This window comes from Hemitrygon akajei, chromosome 4, assembly GCF_048418815.1.
Source record: "Hemitrygon akajei chromosome 4, sHemAka1.3, whole genome shotgun sequence".
Classification (NCBI taxonomy): Eukaryota; Metazoa; Chordata; class Chondrichthyes; order Myliobatiformes; family Dasyatidae; genus Hemitrygon; species Hemitrygon akajei.
This window is the reverse complement of record NC_133127.1, coordinates 198787494-198802062: the sequence shown is the minus strand read 5'-3', so window position 1 is coordinate 198802062 and position 14569 is coordinate 198787494. Positions and strand designations below refer to the sequence as shown.

Sequence of the window (14569 nt, the reverse complement as noted above, 5' to 3'; positions counted from 1 at the left end):
CCGGGCGATGGCCAATGTCTGGGCTCAGTGCTGGCGGAAGTTGTCTACCCTGACCAGTCCTACATGGTCCTGGGGCGGTTGATCGAGGGCAATATCCACCTTGTCCAGGATCTGATCTCCTGTACCGGGGGGCCGGTCTGTCTGTCGACTTTCTCTCTCTCTCGACCAAGGGAAGGCGTTCGATAGGGTGAACCACGAGTACCTCTTTGGGACTCTGCGAGCATTTGGGCTCAGGGCACATTTTGTGTCCTTGACAGCACCCTTGTGCTTTGGGAGGGGGTGCCCTGTCCATAGGAGGTTAACGGGTTTGGTTCTACATGAACCAGACATGAAGGTCATTGTGTCCTTGACAGCGCCCTTGTGCTTTGGGAGGGGGTGCCCTGTCCATAGGAGGTTAACGGGTTTGGTTCTACACGAACCAGACATGGAGCTCATCCTTTCGGCTTACACTGATGACGTCCTCTTTATGGTCACCGACCGTGCTGACTTGCAGAGGATGCGAAACTCCCTCTTGGTGGGTCAGTGGCAGGTGAACTCCCTACCGGAGGGGTTGAGGGCATTTGCGTGGAGCACCACACCCCTCCTCTACTTGGGGGTCTACCTGAGCTTAACAGAGGAGGCCTGGCTGGCAAACTGGCAGGGTTTGGAGACGAAGATCTCTGCCCAGCTGGGGTACTAGTTGGGCCTGCTTTGTGCGTTCTCGTACTGGGGGAGGGCTTTAGTGATCAATCAGCTGGTCACCTCCATGGTGTGGTGCTGGCTGGCTGCATTGATCCCACCCACCACCCACAGCGTTCGTGTCCCAGACCCAGGAGAGGCTGGTGGACTTCTTCTGGGGCAATCGGAGGCATTGGGTCTCTGCAGCAGTCCTGAGTCTTTCGATCGTGGAGGGCGGTGCGTCATCGGTGTGCGTGCACACCCAGCTGGCGGCTCTCTGCCTCAGGACCCTGCAGAGGTACCTGTACTGTGACCAGCCTGTGAGGTGGCATGCACTGGCAACATACTTCCTCCACCGGGGCACTGCCTGCAGGAGGGCACGCAAATTCTGGCGGATGGTTTCTATCAGGAACTGTGAAGGGTTTGGGGTCTGGCCTCTGGCCTCATCTGGGCAGGCGCTCCTGCACTGTTGGACGGTACTCTGGCTGCTGGATCCTGTGGGTGTCGGGGGAGAGGGGGCGCGCAGGGAAGCGGAGGGGTTCCGGCTGCACCACCACCTGATGGGCCGGAAGTGCTTGTCGGACGCAGGCCTCGGGATACCACGTGGGAGAGGGTCCCACACAACGTGAGCCGTCTCACGGGGATGCCCACGATGTCGATCAGTGACGCTCCGAAGCGTCTCTTGTGCGGGCTGCTCCTGCTCACCTTTCACTTCCTCGCCTTCGTCTGCCGACCGGATTCGCCCTAGCAATCCACGTTACCGTCAGGCAGCGGAGGAGGTCCCCCATCGAAATCTCTTTATGCGGGGGTGCTTCCCCGTACACTGGGGACCTGGGGTGGAAGGTGTTGCATTGGGCAGTCCCGTACAACAGGTTCACTGACACCCCGTCCATCTGTCCGTTCTGTGGCCGGGAGGCGTCAGTGTACCACGCGTACACGGAATGCGAGAGGTTTCAGCCCCTGTCTGAGTTTCTCAGGGTGCTGCTGCCGAAGTTCTGGCTGCACTTTCGTCCCGTGCTCCTCATATACCTGCACCCGGTACAGAAGGGTCAGGTCGTGGGGAGAATCTCCCGGTGGGCTTGCTCCTGGGCCTGGCCAAGATGACCATTGACGGGTCTGGGTGGTGGAAAGCGGAGGCTCTGCCTGCTCCTTTTCCGAGGGTATGTTCGTGCCCGGTTGTCCTTGGGGAGGGAGCACACAGTCGCAATGGGCACATGGGGGGGACTTCCAGGAGCGATGGGTTCCGCAGGGTATTGACTGTTTTATAGACTGTAGTAATCATATTTTAATTTGAATTATTCAGTGTTTTGTAAATACTGAATGTTTGCTTTTTGTGTAAGTAAACTTTTAGTTTTGTTAAAAGAAAGGGCAGTACTGAGGGAGAGTCATACTGTGGGGGGAGCGTGGAATGATAAAGGGGGGGTTGGGACCTTGTAGAGCCCAACAACAGCTGGAGCATGAAGCCACCTGCTATTTCTACCACCTCTGCCCCATCCCCTTCTCACCCGTGGACGTGGTGGGACACAGGGCCAGCACCATGATCCTGCAGGGTGCGCCTGCCCGTGCTCACATCAGCTCCTACATTATGTTGACATGGCTTTGTTCCTCCCTCAGGTCCTTGGCTCAGTCAAGAACAAGATCGAGGTGTTCGCTGCATCTCAGGAGGACTTCCCGATGATGTTATACAAAGCCAGGAAATACCTGATCGCCCGCGGGAAGCTGGATTGGTCTGACTCCCCCAACTCGGTGCCCCCACTGCGACGCTCCGACAGCTTGGGTAATTCAGATAGCCCGGATCGGCAGCGAGATGGGCACCCGAGGGCTGGAACCTTCATCTCTGCCTCGCTCCCCTCTCCTGTCCCCAGCCCCAGTCCTCAGCCCTGGGTGTATCAAGGGCACTGTACTGTGAGCTGCCAAGTGTGTAACAGTGTGCTTAAAGCACCACAGAAAGAACCAGGGGAGAGAAGCTGGCTATGTTTCCACTCCACCTCTCTGATCCCCCTAATCTCGAATCCCTCAAAAAATGTAATGCTGAGGTGTTGGTCTGGCAGACTTAGAGAATGTGAGCAGTTCTGGTCTCCTCTATGAAAGGAGAGGGTCCAGAGGAGATTATCAAGAATGATACAGGGAATGAAAGGGCTAATTTATGAGCGACTGATGGCTCTGGGTGAAACTGGAGTTTAAAAGATCTCATTGAAACCTATCAAATATTGCAAGGCCTAGATTGAGTGGATATGGAGAGGTTTTGTGGGGAGTCTCGGACCAGAGAACACAGCCTCAGAATAGAGGGACATCCCTTTCCAACAGAGATGAGAAGGAATTTCTTTCAGCTGATGGTGAATCTGTGGAATTCATGGCCACAGGCAGCTGTTCTCATTGGGTATATTTAGAGCAGAGGTTGATAGGTTCCTGATTAGTCAGTGTGTCACAGGTTACAGGAAGGAAGCAGGAAAATGAGGTTGAGAGGGAAAATGAATAAATTAGTCATGATAAAATGGTGGAGCAGACTTGATGGGCCAAATGGCCTAATTCTGCTCCTATATCTTATGGTGGGACTTTTATGCCATGGACCCTATGATTTTAACCAAGGGGTCTGTGGACCATAGGTTGCAAACACCTGCCTTATGGTCTACTTAATATCTAAAACTCAGCCACTGAGCCACTTGGATTGCGAATTGCCAATCTCACCCCAGTCGGTGAAGGCACTGAGATATCTGTTCTGAATTTTGAGACTGACATTGAGATGACGGGTAATGTGGAGAGGAAGGGGTTGTTGTCAGATGCATGGCGCGTGGGGGTCAGTAAATCTCCAGGGTCAGATGAGATCGATCCTAAGATTCAGATTCATTTATTTATCACGTATACATCGAAGCGTTCAGTGAAGTGCATCGTTTGTGGTAACCCGAGGTTGTGCTGGGGGCAGGTATTGCCACACAGTCTGGAAGTATGTCCAAGGTGTTTGACAGAACGTAACAAAACAACAGCAAAAGAGACCAGTTCCAACCCACTCATGGAATGGGAGCCAGGTGGAGCCACAGACAAGAGGCCAGAAGTCTGCAGGGCACCCAGTATTGTTCCCTTATTTCAGAAAGATGTCAGGTGTTAACCAGGTCGCTGCAGGTCTGTGAACCTTCAGCAGTCAACATCATCATTATCTGCCATGCTGTATGATGTTGTTGGCCATGGTCTTGACAATTCTTTCTACAGAAGTGGTTTGCCATTGCCTTCTTCTGGGCAGTGTCTTTACAAGATGGGTGACCACAGCCATAATCACGACTCTTCAGAGATTGTCTGCCTGGTGTCAGTGGTCACATAACCAGGACTTGTGATCTGCACCGGCTGCTCGTACGACCATCCACCACCTGCTCCTACGGCTTCACGTGACCCCGATCGAGGAGCTAGGCAGGTGCTACACCTTGCCCAAGGGTGACCTGCAGACTGACGGAGGGAAGGAGCACCTCACACCTCCTTTGGTAGAGACGTATCTCCATCTCTCCACCCCTTACAGCAGTGGTAAACATTATAAGACTTAGCTTCTTTTAGAAAGACAGGATTAGAGGGCTGATATGCGACCTAATCAAGGTTTAGAAAATTAAGGGCCTCTGTTGGTCGAGGTCGACCATGGATGTTGTGCCCTGCAAGCCAGCGCAGTACAATATAGAACAAGCTGTGGCCCGCACAGCACGCTCCCCCCTCCACACAGCTGACGAATCCAGAGACCCATATGTAGTTAGGCAGCAGCAGTGTCGCAGGAGTTGCCAAAGAGCAGGACGGCCTTAAGGACTCCAGCTCCTGATTTTTCTGTAGGGTTTACTCCCGGAGCCTTCCCAGTGAGTGGGTAGAACTGCAAGGCAGTGGAGTTTGAGATCAGGGTTGCCATAAGGGAATGTATAAGGTGGCTGTGTGGATTAGAGAGCATGTCTCGAGGAAAGGTTGAGCGAGTTAGGGCTTTTCTGTGGAGGGAAGGAGGATGAGAGGTGACTTGATAGGGGTGTATATGATGATAAGAGTCATAGATAGAGTGGACAGCCAAAGACTTTTCCCAGGGCAGGAATGGCTAATACAAGGGTGTGTGAAAGAATAGGGGAATTTCAGAGGTAAACTTGCTATGCAGAGTGTTGGTGTGTGGAACTCACTGCTGGGGTGCTGGTAGAGGGTACATGGATAAAGGGGAAATGGAGGGTTATGAAGGAGGAAAAGGTTAGAGCAGGGTAAAAGGTCGGCATAACATTGTGGGCTAAAGGGTCTGATCTGTGCTACAGTGTTCTGTGGTAACAGCTATCTCCCCAAGGTAGGGGAGTCCAAAACTCCAGATACGGGTTTAAGGTGAGAGGAGAAAGATTTAAAGAGAACTTGGGAGGCAAGCTTTCCCACACAGAGGGTGCTGGGGTTATGGAACGAGGAGGTGGTAGAGGTGGGTACAATTCCAACATGTAAAAGACATTTGGACAGGTATGTGGACAGGGAAGGTTTAGAGCAAGGCTTCCCAGACTTCTTTATGCCATGGACCCCTACCGTTAACCAAGGGCGCTCCATGGAGCCCAGTTTTAGAGGAATGTAGGTCAGCCATGGGCAAATGGGACTTGGTCAACATGGATGAAGGGCCTGTTTCTGTTCTGTGACTCTCTAACAAAGGACTGATGAAGACAGGATGACAGACATTGCCGAGATGGACTTTAGTAATGTCCTGCTTGGGAGACTGTTCCAGAACGTGAAGGACTTGGGATCCAGGGTGAGCTGGCGAATTTGAATTTGAATAAAGGGCAGAGGGTGCTGATAGAAGGATTGGGGAATTGGCAACAATGGGTTGCCAGGACCCTGCTGTTTGGGGTGGACAGTAAAGACTCAGATGTGAATGGTGCTCTTACTCCATTCTTCATTCTCATAGAGACATAGAAAATAGATGCAGGAGTAGGCCATTCGGCCCTTTGAGCCTGCACCGCCATTCAGTATGATCATGGCTGATCATCCAACTCAGAACCCTGTACCTGCTTTCTCTCCATACCCCCGATCCCTTTAGCCACAAGGGCCATATCTAACTTCCTCTTAAATATAGCCAATGAACCGGCCTCAACTGTTTCCTGTGGCAGAGAATTCCACAGATTCACCACTCTCTGTGTGAAGAAGTTTTTCCTCATCTCGGTCCTAAAAGGCTTCCCCTTTATCCTTAAACTGTGACCCCCTCGTTCTGGACTTCCCCAACATCGGAAACAATCTTCCTGCATCTAGCTTGTCCAATCTCTTTAGAATTTTATACGTTTCAATAAATCCCCCCTCAATCTTCTAAATTCCAGTGAGTATAAGCCTAGTCGATCCAGTCTTTCTTCATATGAAAGTCCTGCCATCCCAGGAATCAATCTGGTGAATCTTCTCTGTACTCCCTCTATGGCAAGAACGTCTTTCCTCAGATTAGGGGACCAAAACTGCACACAATACTCCAGGTGTGGTCTCACCAAGGCCTTGTACAACTGCAGTAGAACCTCCCTGCTCCTGTACTCAGATCCTTTTGCTATGAATGCCAACATACCATTTGCCTTTTTCACCGCCCGCTGTACCTGCATGCCCACCTTCATTCTCAGGGCCTTTCTCTCTCAGGAACAAGTTCAGGATCATGTTCTCCGTGTAACCATGCCTCCATGACAACGATGGAGTTACATCCACGTGGCCACTAATTCATCCATTTTGTCACTGCTGTCTCCTTCTTATCTCTGTTCCAAATGGATGCCCCTGTATTCTGAGGCTGTGCCTTCTGGTCCTAGACTCCTTCTCTATAGGAAACATTCTCTCCACATCCACTCTATCTGTGTCCTCTGGTCCTAGACTCCCCCACTTTTGGAAACATTCTCTCCACATCCACTCTATCTGTGTCCTCTGGTCCGAGACTCCCCCACTATTGGAAACATCCTCTCCACATCCACTCTATCTGTGTCCTCTGGTCCTAGACTCCCCCACTATAGGAAACATCCTCTCCACATCCACTCTATCTGTGTCCTCTGGTCCTAGACTCCCCCACTATACGAAACAACCTCTCCACATCCACTCTATCTGTGCCTTCTGGTCCTAGACTCCCCACTATAGGAAACATCCTCACCACATCCACTCTATCTGTGTCCCTCTGGTCCTAGACTCCCCCACTTTTGGAAACATTCTCTCCACATCCACTCTATCTGTGTCCTCTGGTCCGAGACTCCCCCACTATTGGAAACATCCTCTCCACATCCACTCTATCTGTGTCCTCTGGTCCTAGACTCCCCCTCTATAGGAAACATTCTCTCCACATCCACTCTGTCTGTGTCCTCTGGTCCCAGACTCCCCCACTATAGGAAACATCCTCTCCACATCCACTCTATCTGTGTCCTCTAGTCCTAGACTCCCCCACTATAGGAAACATCCTCTCCACATCCACTCTATCTGTGTCCTCTGGTCCTAGACTCCCCCTCTATAGGAAACATTCTCTCCACATCCACTCTATCTGTGTCCTCTGGTCCTAGACTCCCCCTCTATAGGAAACATTCTCTCCACATCCACTCTATCTGTGCCTTCTGGTCCTAGACTCCCCCCTCTATAGGAAACATTCTCTCCACATCCACTCTATCTGTGCCTTCTGGTCCTAGACTCCCCCACTATATGAAACAACCTCTCCACATCCACTCTATCTGTGTCCTCTGATCCTAGACTCCCCACTATAGGAAACATCCTCTCCACATCCACTCTATCTGTGCCTTCTGGTCCTAGACTCCCCCACTATAGGAAACATTCTCTCCACATCCACTCTATCTGTGCCTTCTGGTCCTAGACTCCCCCACTATACGAAACAACCTCTCCACATCCACTCTATCTGTGCCTTCTGGTCCTAGACTCCCCCTCTATAGGAAACATTCTCTCCACATCCACTCTATCTGTGCCTTCTGGTCCTAGACTCCCCCACTATAGGAAACATCCTCTCCACATCTACTCTATCTGTGTCCTCTGGTCCTAGACTCCTCACTATAGGAAACACCCTCTCCACATCCACTCTATCTGTGTCCTCTGGTCCTAGACTCCCCCACTATAGGAAACATCCTCTCCACATCTACTCTATCTGTGTCCTCTGGTCCTAGACTCCTCACTATAGGAAACACCCTCTCCACATCCACTCTATCTGTGTCCTCTGGTCCTAGACTCCCCCTCTATAGGAAACATTCTCTCCATGACAACTTGGAGTAGATTAAAAGGTGGTCACAATATTGTGAGCCAAAGGACTCAGACAGCTTACAATACTCCGTGTTGTCTGATCAGTGCCTTATAAAGCCTCAGCATTACGTCCTTCTAGTATTCTAGTCTTCTTGAAATTAATGCTAACATTGCATCTGCCTTCCTCACCACAGACTGAACCTGCAGTCTGCTCACCCCGTATCCCCATAACACCATCCCAACACACGCTAACAGTCTCAACAGCAACATTTCAGGTACAAACAGACTTGTCACAAAACACTCATACACCATCTCAACGCGCAGTTACCCTCACTTTTCCGTTTTGCTCGGGGAGTGATGTGTCAAGGCAGGATGAATATATGCTCACAGAGGGCGTTAAAATGGTGAGTTTGTATAGTGTGTGTGTGTGTGTGTGTCACATGGCCTCGCTTTGCCCCTCACTGAAGCCACTGTGTTTCCCCACCAGTGAAGAGTCGGAAGCCGTCGCTGGGGGAGCTGATTCTGCGTCACACCAACAGCCCGACCAGAGCTCGGCAAGCTGCACAGCTCGCTCTGCAGCACGTGCGTGAGGGACAGGTCCTGCACACGCTGACCGGCAGCTCCATCTTCAAGAGCTCGGCCGAGAAGCAGAACGAGGCACTTCGGGTGAAGAACGCTGTGTACTGCTCCCTCATCTTCTCCGAGTTCCTGAAGGAATTGGCTGCCATTGCTCAGGAGCATGCAGTCACCTCACCCTTTCTGCTGGAAGACAGGGAGGAGTGAGGGAGCCGAGGGAGAGGGGGTGGCTCCACTCTCCACCACTGCTGAATAATGGACATGACACTCCCAATAGGGGCCCGGGTCAGCACTCCCGAACCCCATCCCACAGAATTCCTCAGCAGCACCTTGGATCAGAATGTATCACTCGATCCTCTCCATCAGTGTCCACGGGTCCTGGCTGTTTGAGGTTCTCTTCTGCACACGCACGCACACGCGCACACACACACACACGCACGCACACACATGCACACGCACACACACACACACACACACACGCACGCACACACATGCACACACGCACAGGCACACACACACACGCACACGCACGCACAGGCACACACACGCGCATGCACACGCACACACACGCACGCACACATACACACACACACACACAGGCACACACACACACGCGCATGCACACGCACACACACGCACGCACACATACACACACACACACACACACACAGGCACACACACACGCGCACACACACGCACACACACACACACATCTCTCTCTGGGCATAGTGCAAACAGACACGCCCCTCAGCAAGTGTGCTGTCCACAGAGGGAGGGAGAGGGGCAGTGTTGGACAGCCCTTGGGGAGGACGGGTGCTGCATTCACACATACACTCTATGGATGATGTAAGGCAGAGTTTACTGCCATGTAAATATTGCAATATTTTTATAAGAAAAATCGGTTTCCGGGAGTTCATTCACGTCTCTTCTTCCTGCTGCTTCTGAATGTTGGAATGGTAGTCATCCAAGGCACAGAAAGAGTCCATTGCAACAAACAGGCTGTTCAGTCCATCGTGTCTGGGCTAGTCAACAAAGAACATAAAACACTGCAGCATTGTACAGGCCCTTTGGCCCACGATGCTGTGCCAGACTTTTAACCCACTCCAAGATCAATCCAACCCTTTGCTCCCACATGGTCCTCCATTTTACTATCATCCATGCGCCTAAGAATTTAAATGTATCTGCCTCTAGCACCACCCCAGACAGCACGTTCCCTGCACCTGTCACTCCCTGTGTAAACAAAATCCCTACCTCTGACATCCCCCCCCCATACTTCCCCCAATCACCTTAAAATTATGTAAATGTATAACTCGGGTTACACCCAATTACCGTGTACACTCACTCTGTAGTTACACCCAATTACCGTGTACACCCACTCCCCGGTTACACCCAATTACCGTGTACACTCACTCCCCAGTTACACCCAATTACCGTGTACACCCGCTCCCCGGTTACACCCAATTACCGTGTACACTCACTCCCCGGTTACACCCAATTACCGTGTACACCCGCTCCCCGGTTACACCCAATTACCGTGTACACTCACTCCCCGGTTACACCCAATTACCGTGTACACCCGCTCCCCGGTTACACCCAATTACCGTGTACACTCACTCCCCGGTTACACCCAATTACCGTGTACACCCGCTCCCCGGTTACACCCAATTACCGTGTACACTCACTCCCCGGTTACACCCAATTACCGTGTACACCCGCTCCCCGGTTACACCCAATTACCGTGTACACTCACTCCCCGGTTACACCCAATTACCGTGTACACCCGCTCCCCGGTTACACCCAATTACCGTGTACACTCACTCCGTAGTTACACCCAATTACCGTGTACACCCACTCCCCGGTTACACCCAATTACCGTGTACACTCACTCCCCAGTTACACCCAATTACCGTGTACACCCGCTCCCCGGTTACACCCAATTACCGTGTACACCCGCTCCCCGGTTACACCCAATTACCGTGTACACCCACTCCGTAGTTACACCCAATTACCGTGTACACCCACTCCCCGGTTACACCCAATTACCGTGTACACCCACTCCCCGGTTACACCCAATTACCGTGTACACTCACTCCGTAGTTACACCCAATTACCGTGTACACCCGCTCCCCGGTTACACCCCGTTATGATGTACACCCACTCCCTGGTTACACCTACTGTCTACACCCAGTCCCTGGTTACACCCACTCCCTGGTTACCCTGTACACCTTCTCCCTGGTTACCCTGTACACCCTCTCCCTGGTTACCCTGTACACCCACTCCCTGGTTACCCTGTACACCCTCTCCCTGGTTACCCTGTACACCCTCTCCCTGGTTACAGTTACAGTGGTATGAGAGAGGAGTTGGCCAAAGTAAATTGGAAGGAGCTGCTGGCAGGGATGTCAGCAGAGCAGCAATGGTGTGTGTTTCTGGGAAAAATGAGGAAGGTGCAGGACATGTGTATTCCAAAAATGAAGAAATACTCAGATGGTAAAATAGTACAACCGTGGCTGACGGGGAGGACAAAGCTATTGCAAATGCAGAGGAAAGGGCATACAACAAAGCAAAAATCAGTGGGATGGTAGAGGATTGGGAAGCTTTTAAAAACCTACAAAGAGCAATTAAAAAATCATTAGAAGGGAAAAGATGAAATAAGATAGCAAGCTAGCAAACAATATCAATGTGGATAGTAAAAGTCTTTTCAAGTATGTTAAAAATAAAAGAGAAATGTGAGTGGATATAGGACCACTAGAAAATGAGGCTGGAGAAATAATAACGGGTGATAAGGAGATGACTGATGAGCTAAATGAGTATTTTTCATCAGTCTTCACTGTGGAAGACACTAGCAGTGTTCCTGATGTTGTCATGTGTGAAGGAAGAGAAGTGGGTGCAGTTACTGTTACGAGAGAAGCTGCTCAAAAAGCTGGAAGACCTAAAGGTATGTAAATCACCTGGACCAGATGAACTGCACCCCAGGGTTCTGAAAGAGGTAGCATTAGTGATTGTGGTGGCATTAGAAACGAACTTTCAAAAATCATTGGACTCTGGAATGATGCCAGAGGACTGGAGAATTGCAAAAGTCACTCCATTCTTTAAGAAAGGAGGAAGGCAGCAGAAAGGAAATTATAGACCAGTTAGCCTGACCTCAGTGGTTGGGAAGATGTTAGAGTCAATTGTTAAGGACGAAGTGACGGAGTACTTGGTGACACAGGACAAGATAGGACAAAGTCAGCGTGGTTTCCTGAAGGGAACATCCTGCCGGATGAATCTGTTGGAATTCTTTGAGAAGATTACAAGTAGGATAGATGAAGGAGATGCAGTATATTTGTTGTATATTGTATATGTTGGATGTTGTATATTTGGGCTTTCAGAAGGCCTTTGACAAGGTGCCACACATGAGGCTGCTTACCAAGTTAAGAGCCCATGGTGTTACAGGAAAGTTACTAACATGGTTAGAGCATTAGCTGATTGGTAGGAGGCAGAGAGTGGGAATAAAAGGATCCTTTTCTGGTTGGTTGCCAGTGACTAGTGGGGTTCCGCAGGGGTCGGTGTTGGGACCGCTTCTTTTTATGTTGTATCTAAATGATTTAGATGATGGAATAGATGGCTTTGTTGCCAAGTTTGCAGATGATACGAAGATTAGTGAAGGGGCAGGTAGTGTTGAGGAAACAGGTAGGATGCAGAAGGATTTAGACAGACTAGGAGAATAGGCAAGAAAATGACAAATGAAATACATCCAACACACACAAAATGCTGGTGGAACGCAGCAGGCCAGGCAGCATCTATAGGGAGAAGTGCTGTCGACGTTTCAGGCCGAGACCCTTCGTCAGGACTAACTGAAAGGAAAGATAGTAAGAGATTTGAAAGTAGGAGGGGGAGGGGGAAATGCGAAATGATAGAAGACCAGAGGGGGTGGGGTGAAGCTAAGAGCTGGAAAGGTGATTGGCAAAAGGGATACAGAGCTGGAGAAGGGAAAGGATCATGGGATGGGAGGCCTAGGGAGAAAGGGGGAGGGGAGCAGAAGAGGGAGATAGAGAACAGGCAGAGAGAAAGAGAAAAAAGGAAGGGGGGATATAAATAATTCAGGGATGGGGTAAGAAGGGGAGGAGGGGCATTAACAGAAGTTAGAGAAATCAATGTTCATGCCATCAGGTTGGAGGCTACCCAGATGGAATATCAGGTGCTGTTCCTCCAATGAAACACATGGTCGTGCACTTTGGAAGTAGAAATAAATGTGTGGAGTATTTTCAAACGGGGAGAAAATCCAGGAATCTGAGATGCAGAGGGACTTGGGAGTCCTTGTGCAGAACATCCAAAGGTTAACTTGCAGGTGGTGAGGAAGGCAAATGCCATGTTAGCATTCATTTCAAGAGGTCTAGAATACAAGGGAAGGGATGTGATGCTGAGGTTTTACAAGGCATTGGTGAGGCCTCACCTTGAGTATTGTGAACAGTTTTGGGCCCCTCATCTTAGAAAAGATGTGCTGGCATTGGAGAGGGTCCAGAGGAGGTTCACAAGGATGATTCTGGGAATGAAAGGGTTATCATACGAGGAACGTTCAATGGCTCTGGGTCTGTACTCACTGGAATTCAGAAGGATGAGGGGGATCTCATTTGGAGATGTGGGAAATTTCTTTAGCCAGATGGTGGTGAATTTGTTGCCACATACAGCTGTGGAGGCCAGGTAGTTGGGTGTATTTAAGGCAGAGATTGATATGTTCTTGATTGGACATGGCATCAAAGGTTGTGGGGAGAAGGCCGAGAACTGGAGCTGAGGCGGAGTTAGGAAAAAGGATCAGCCATGATTGAATGGTGAGGCAGACTCGATGGGCCAGATAGCCTAATTCTGCTCCCATGTCTTATGGTTACACCCGTTACCCTATCCGCCACCCTGAATCGGGAATCCGTATAATTTCCTTTGCCCCATTACTAACCACCTTCTGAAATCCCATAATCTCTGACCCGGAGTGAATCGTTGTAAGAAACGCCTGACCGTGGTCACGTCTAAGCGAAAACGCTCTTTATTTCACCGGAGGGAGTTTTGCGCAGACACTGCAGGGGCGGCTGAGATCAGCGCCCTGATCTATCCGCCCTCCCCTCTGCCTCCGAGTTGGGCACCATGTATCTGAGGCAGCGGGTGATGGAATCGGCTCCAGGCTCCGGCGTGGCTGCTGCCGCCCAGTGTCGCTCCCACTCCAGCTCGTAGGGACAGGCGGCCGCCCGCAAGCCCGGGGCGGCGCCGCAGTGCGGGCACCTCCCGGCGTCGGAAAGCGGCGGACCGCGGTGGCGTGAGCCGGGCGGCCACCCAGGGGCAGACTGGGCCAGCGGCGGCATCTCCTCGCCCTCCGAATCTGAGAGTGTGACCGGGATACGGCAGCGTGTCTGCTGGAGGGCCTCCTTGAGAGGTGCGAGCTGAGTGGCCTCCCTCAGCGTGATGGGAGGGGAGTCGCGGGGTTGAGCGGCCTCCTCTGGCGGGCCGTATAAAGAGGCGAGGGAGTGGGAGGGCAGTTGATCGCTCTCCTTATGCGGGTTGCAGGAGGGAACGGACAAACGGGAGGTGGGCCGAGCGGTCTCCCCGAACGTGCTGGGCAGAGATCCAACAGCCTCCCTGAGCGGGGCAGAGTAAGAGAAGGGGGGCAGGCGGCTGGCGGGCCGAGCGGTCACCTCGAGGGGCTGACGGGGGCCGAGCTCTGTTGAGCTGCCGGAGGTGGGCGTCCCGAGCGGCCGGCGCCGTCTGACCAGGCGGGTTCCGGGCGCCGGTGGTGGGCTCGGCTCTCGCCTTTCCTGGGTCCACGGGGCGCCGCAGGTTCGGTCGAGCCCCGGGTGGTGAGCGGCAGGCGGACTGATGCTGGAGCAGGGCGGTGGGTGCCCGGACAGGACAATGGCCCGTAGGATATTGATCAAGTCCTGGATGGTGAGGATCAGCGCGGAGGAGTCGGTGCCATGTTGTTGTTCCAGCTCCCGGTACCGGGGCTCGGACGGACGTGCGGGACAGAGCCGGGAACCGCTGCTGGAGCTGGAAGACGAACTGCTGCTGGGACGGGCGGGGGGAGGTTGCAGACCTCCCGCCCCCGTGTTCGCAAAACATCGGGGTGCAGCCACTGGTCGCTGCGGCACCGTGGATCCCGCAGGAACCTGAGGTGTAAGCGGATTCTCCGCAATTGGGT

The 14569-nt window shown here is 51.9% G+C and overlaps 1 protein-coding gene across 5 annotated transcripts in view; it reads left to right on the top strand.

The window, feature by feature from the left end:
• Positions 1-9304, top strand: part of fhip1b (FHF complex subunit HOOK interacting protein 1B) — a 183701-nt gene extending 174397 nt beyond the window's left edge. For all 5 annotated transcript variants that reach the window (XM_073044414.1, XM_073044410.1, XM_073044411.1 and 2 more), the window contains 2 exons: positions 2272-2434; positions 8318-9304. In XM_073044414.1, the coding sequence (XP_072900515.1) occupies positions 2272-2434; positions 8318-8613 (459 nt within the window). In that variant the 3' untranslated portion in view covers positions 8614-9304. The remainder of the gene's footprint in view (positions 1-2271; positions 2435-8317) is intronic.
• Positions 9305-14569: the final 5265 nt, after the last annotated feature.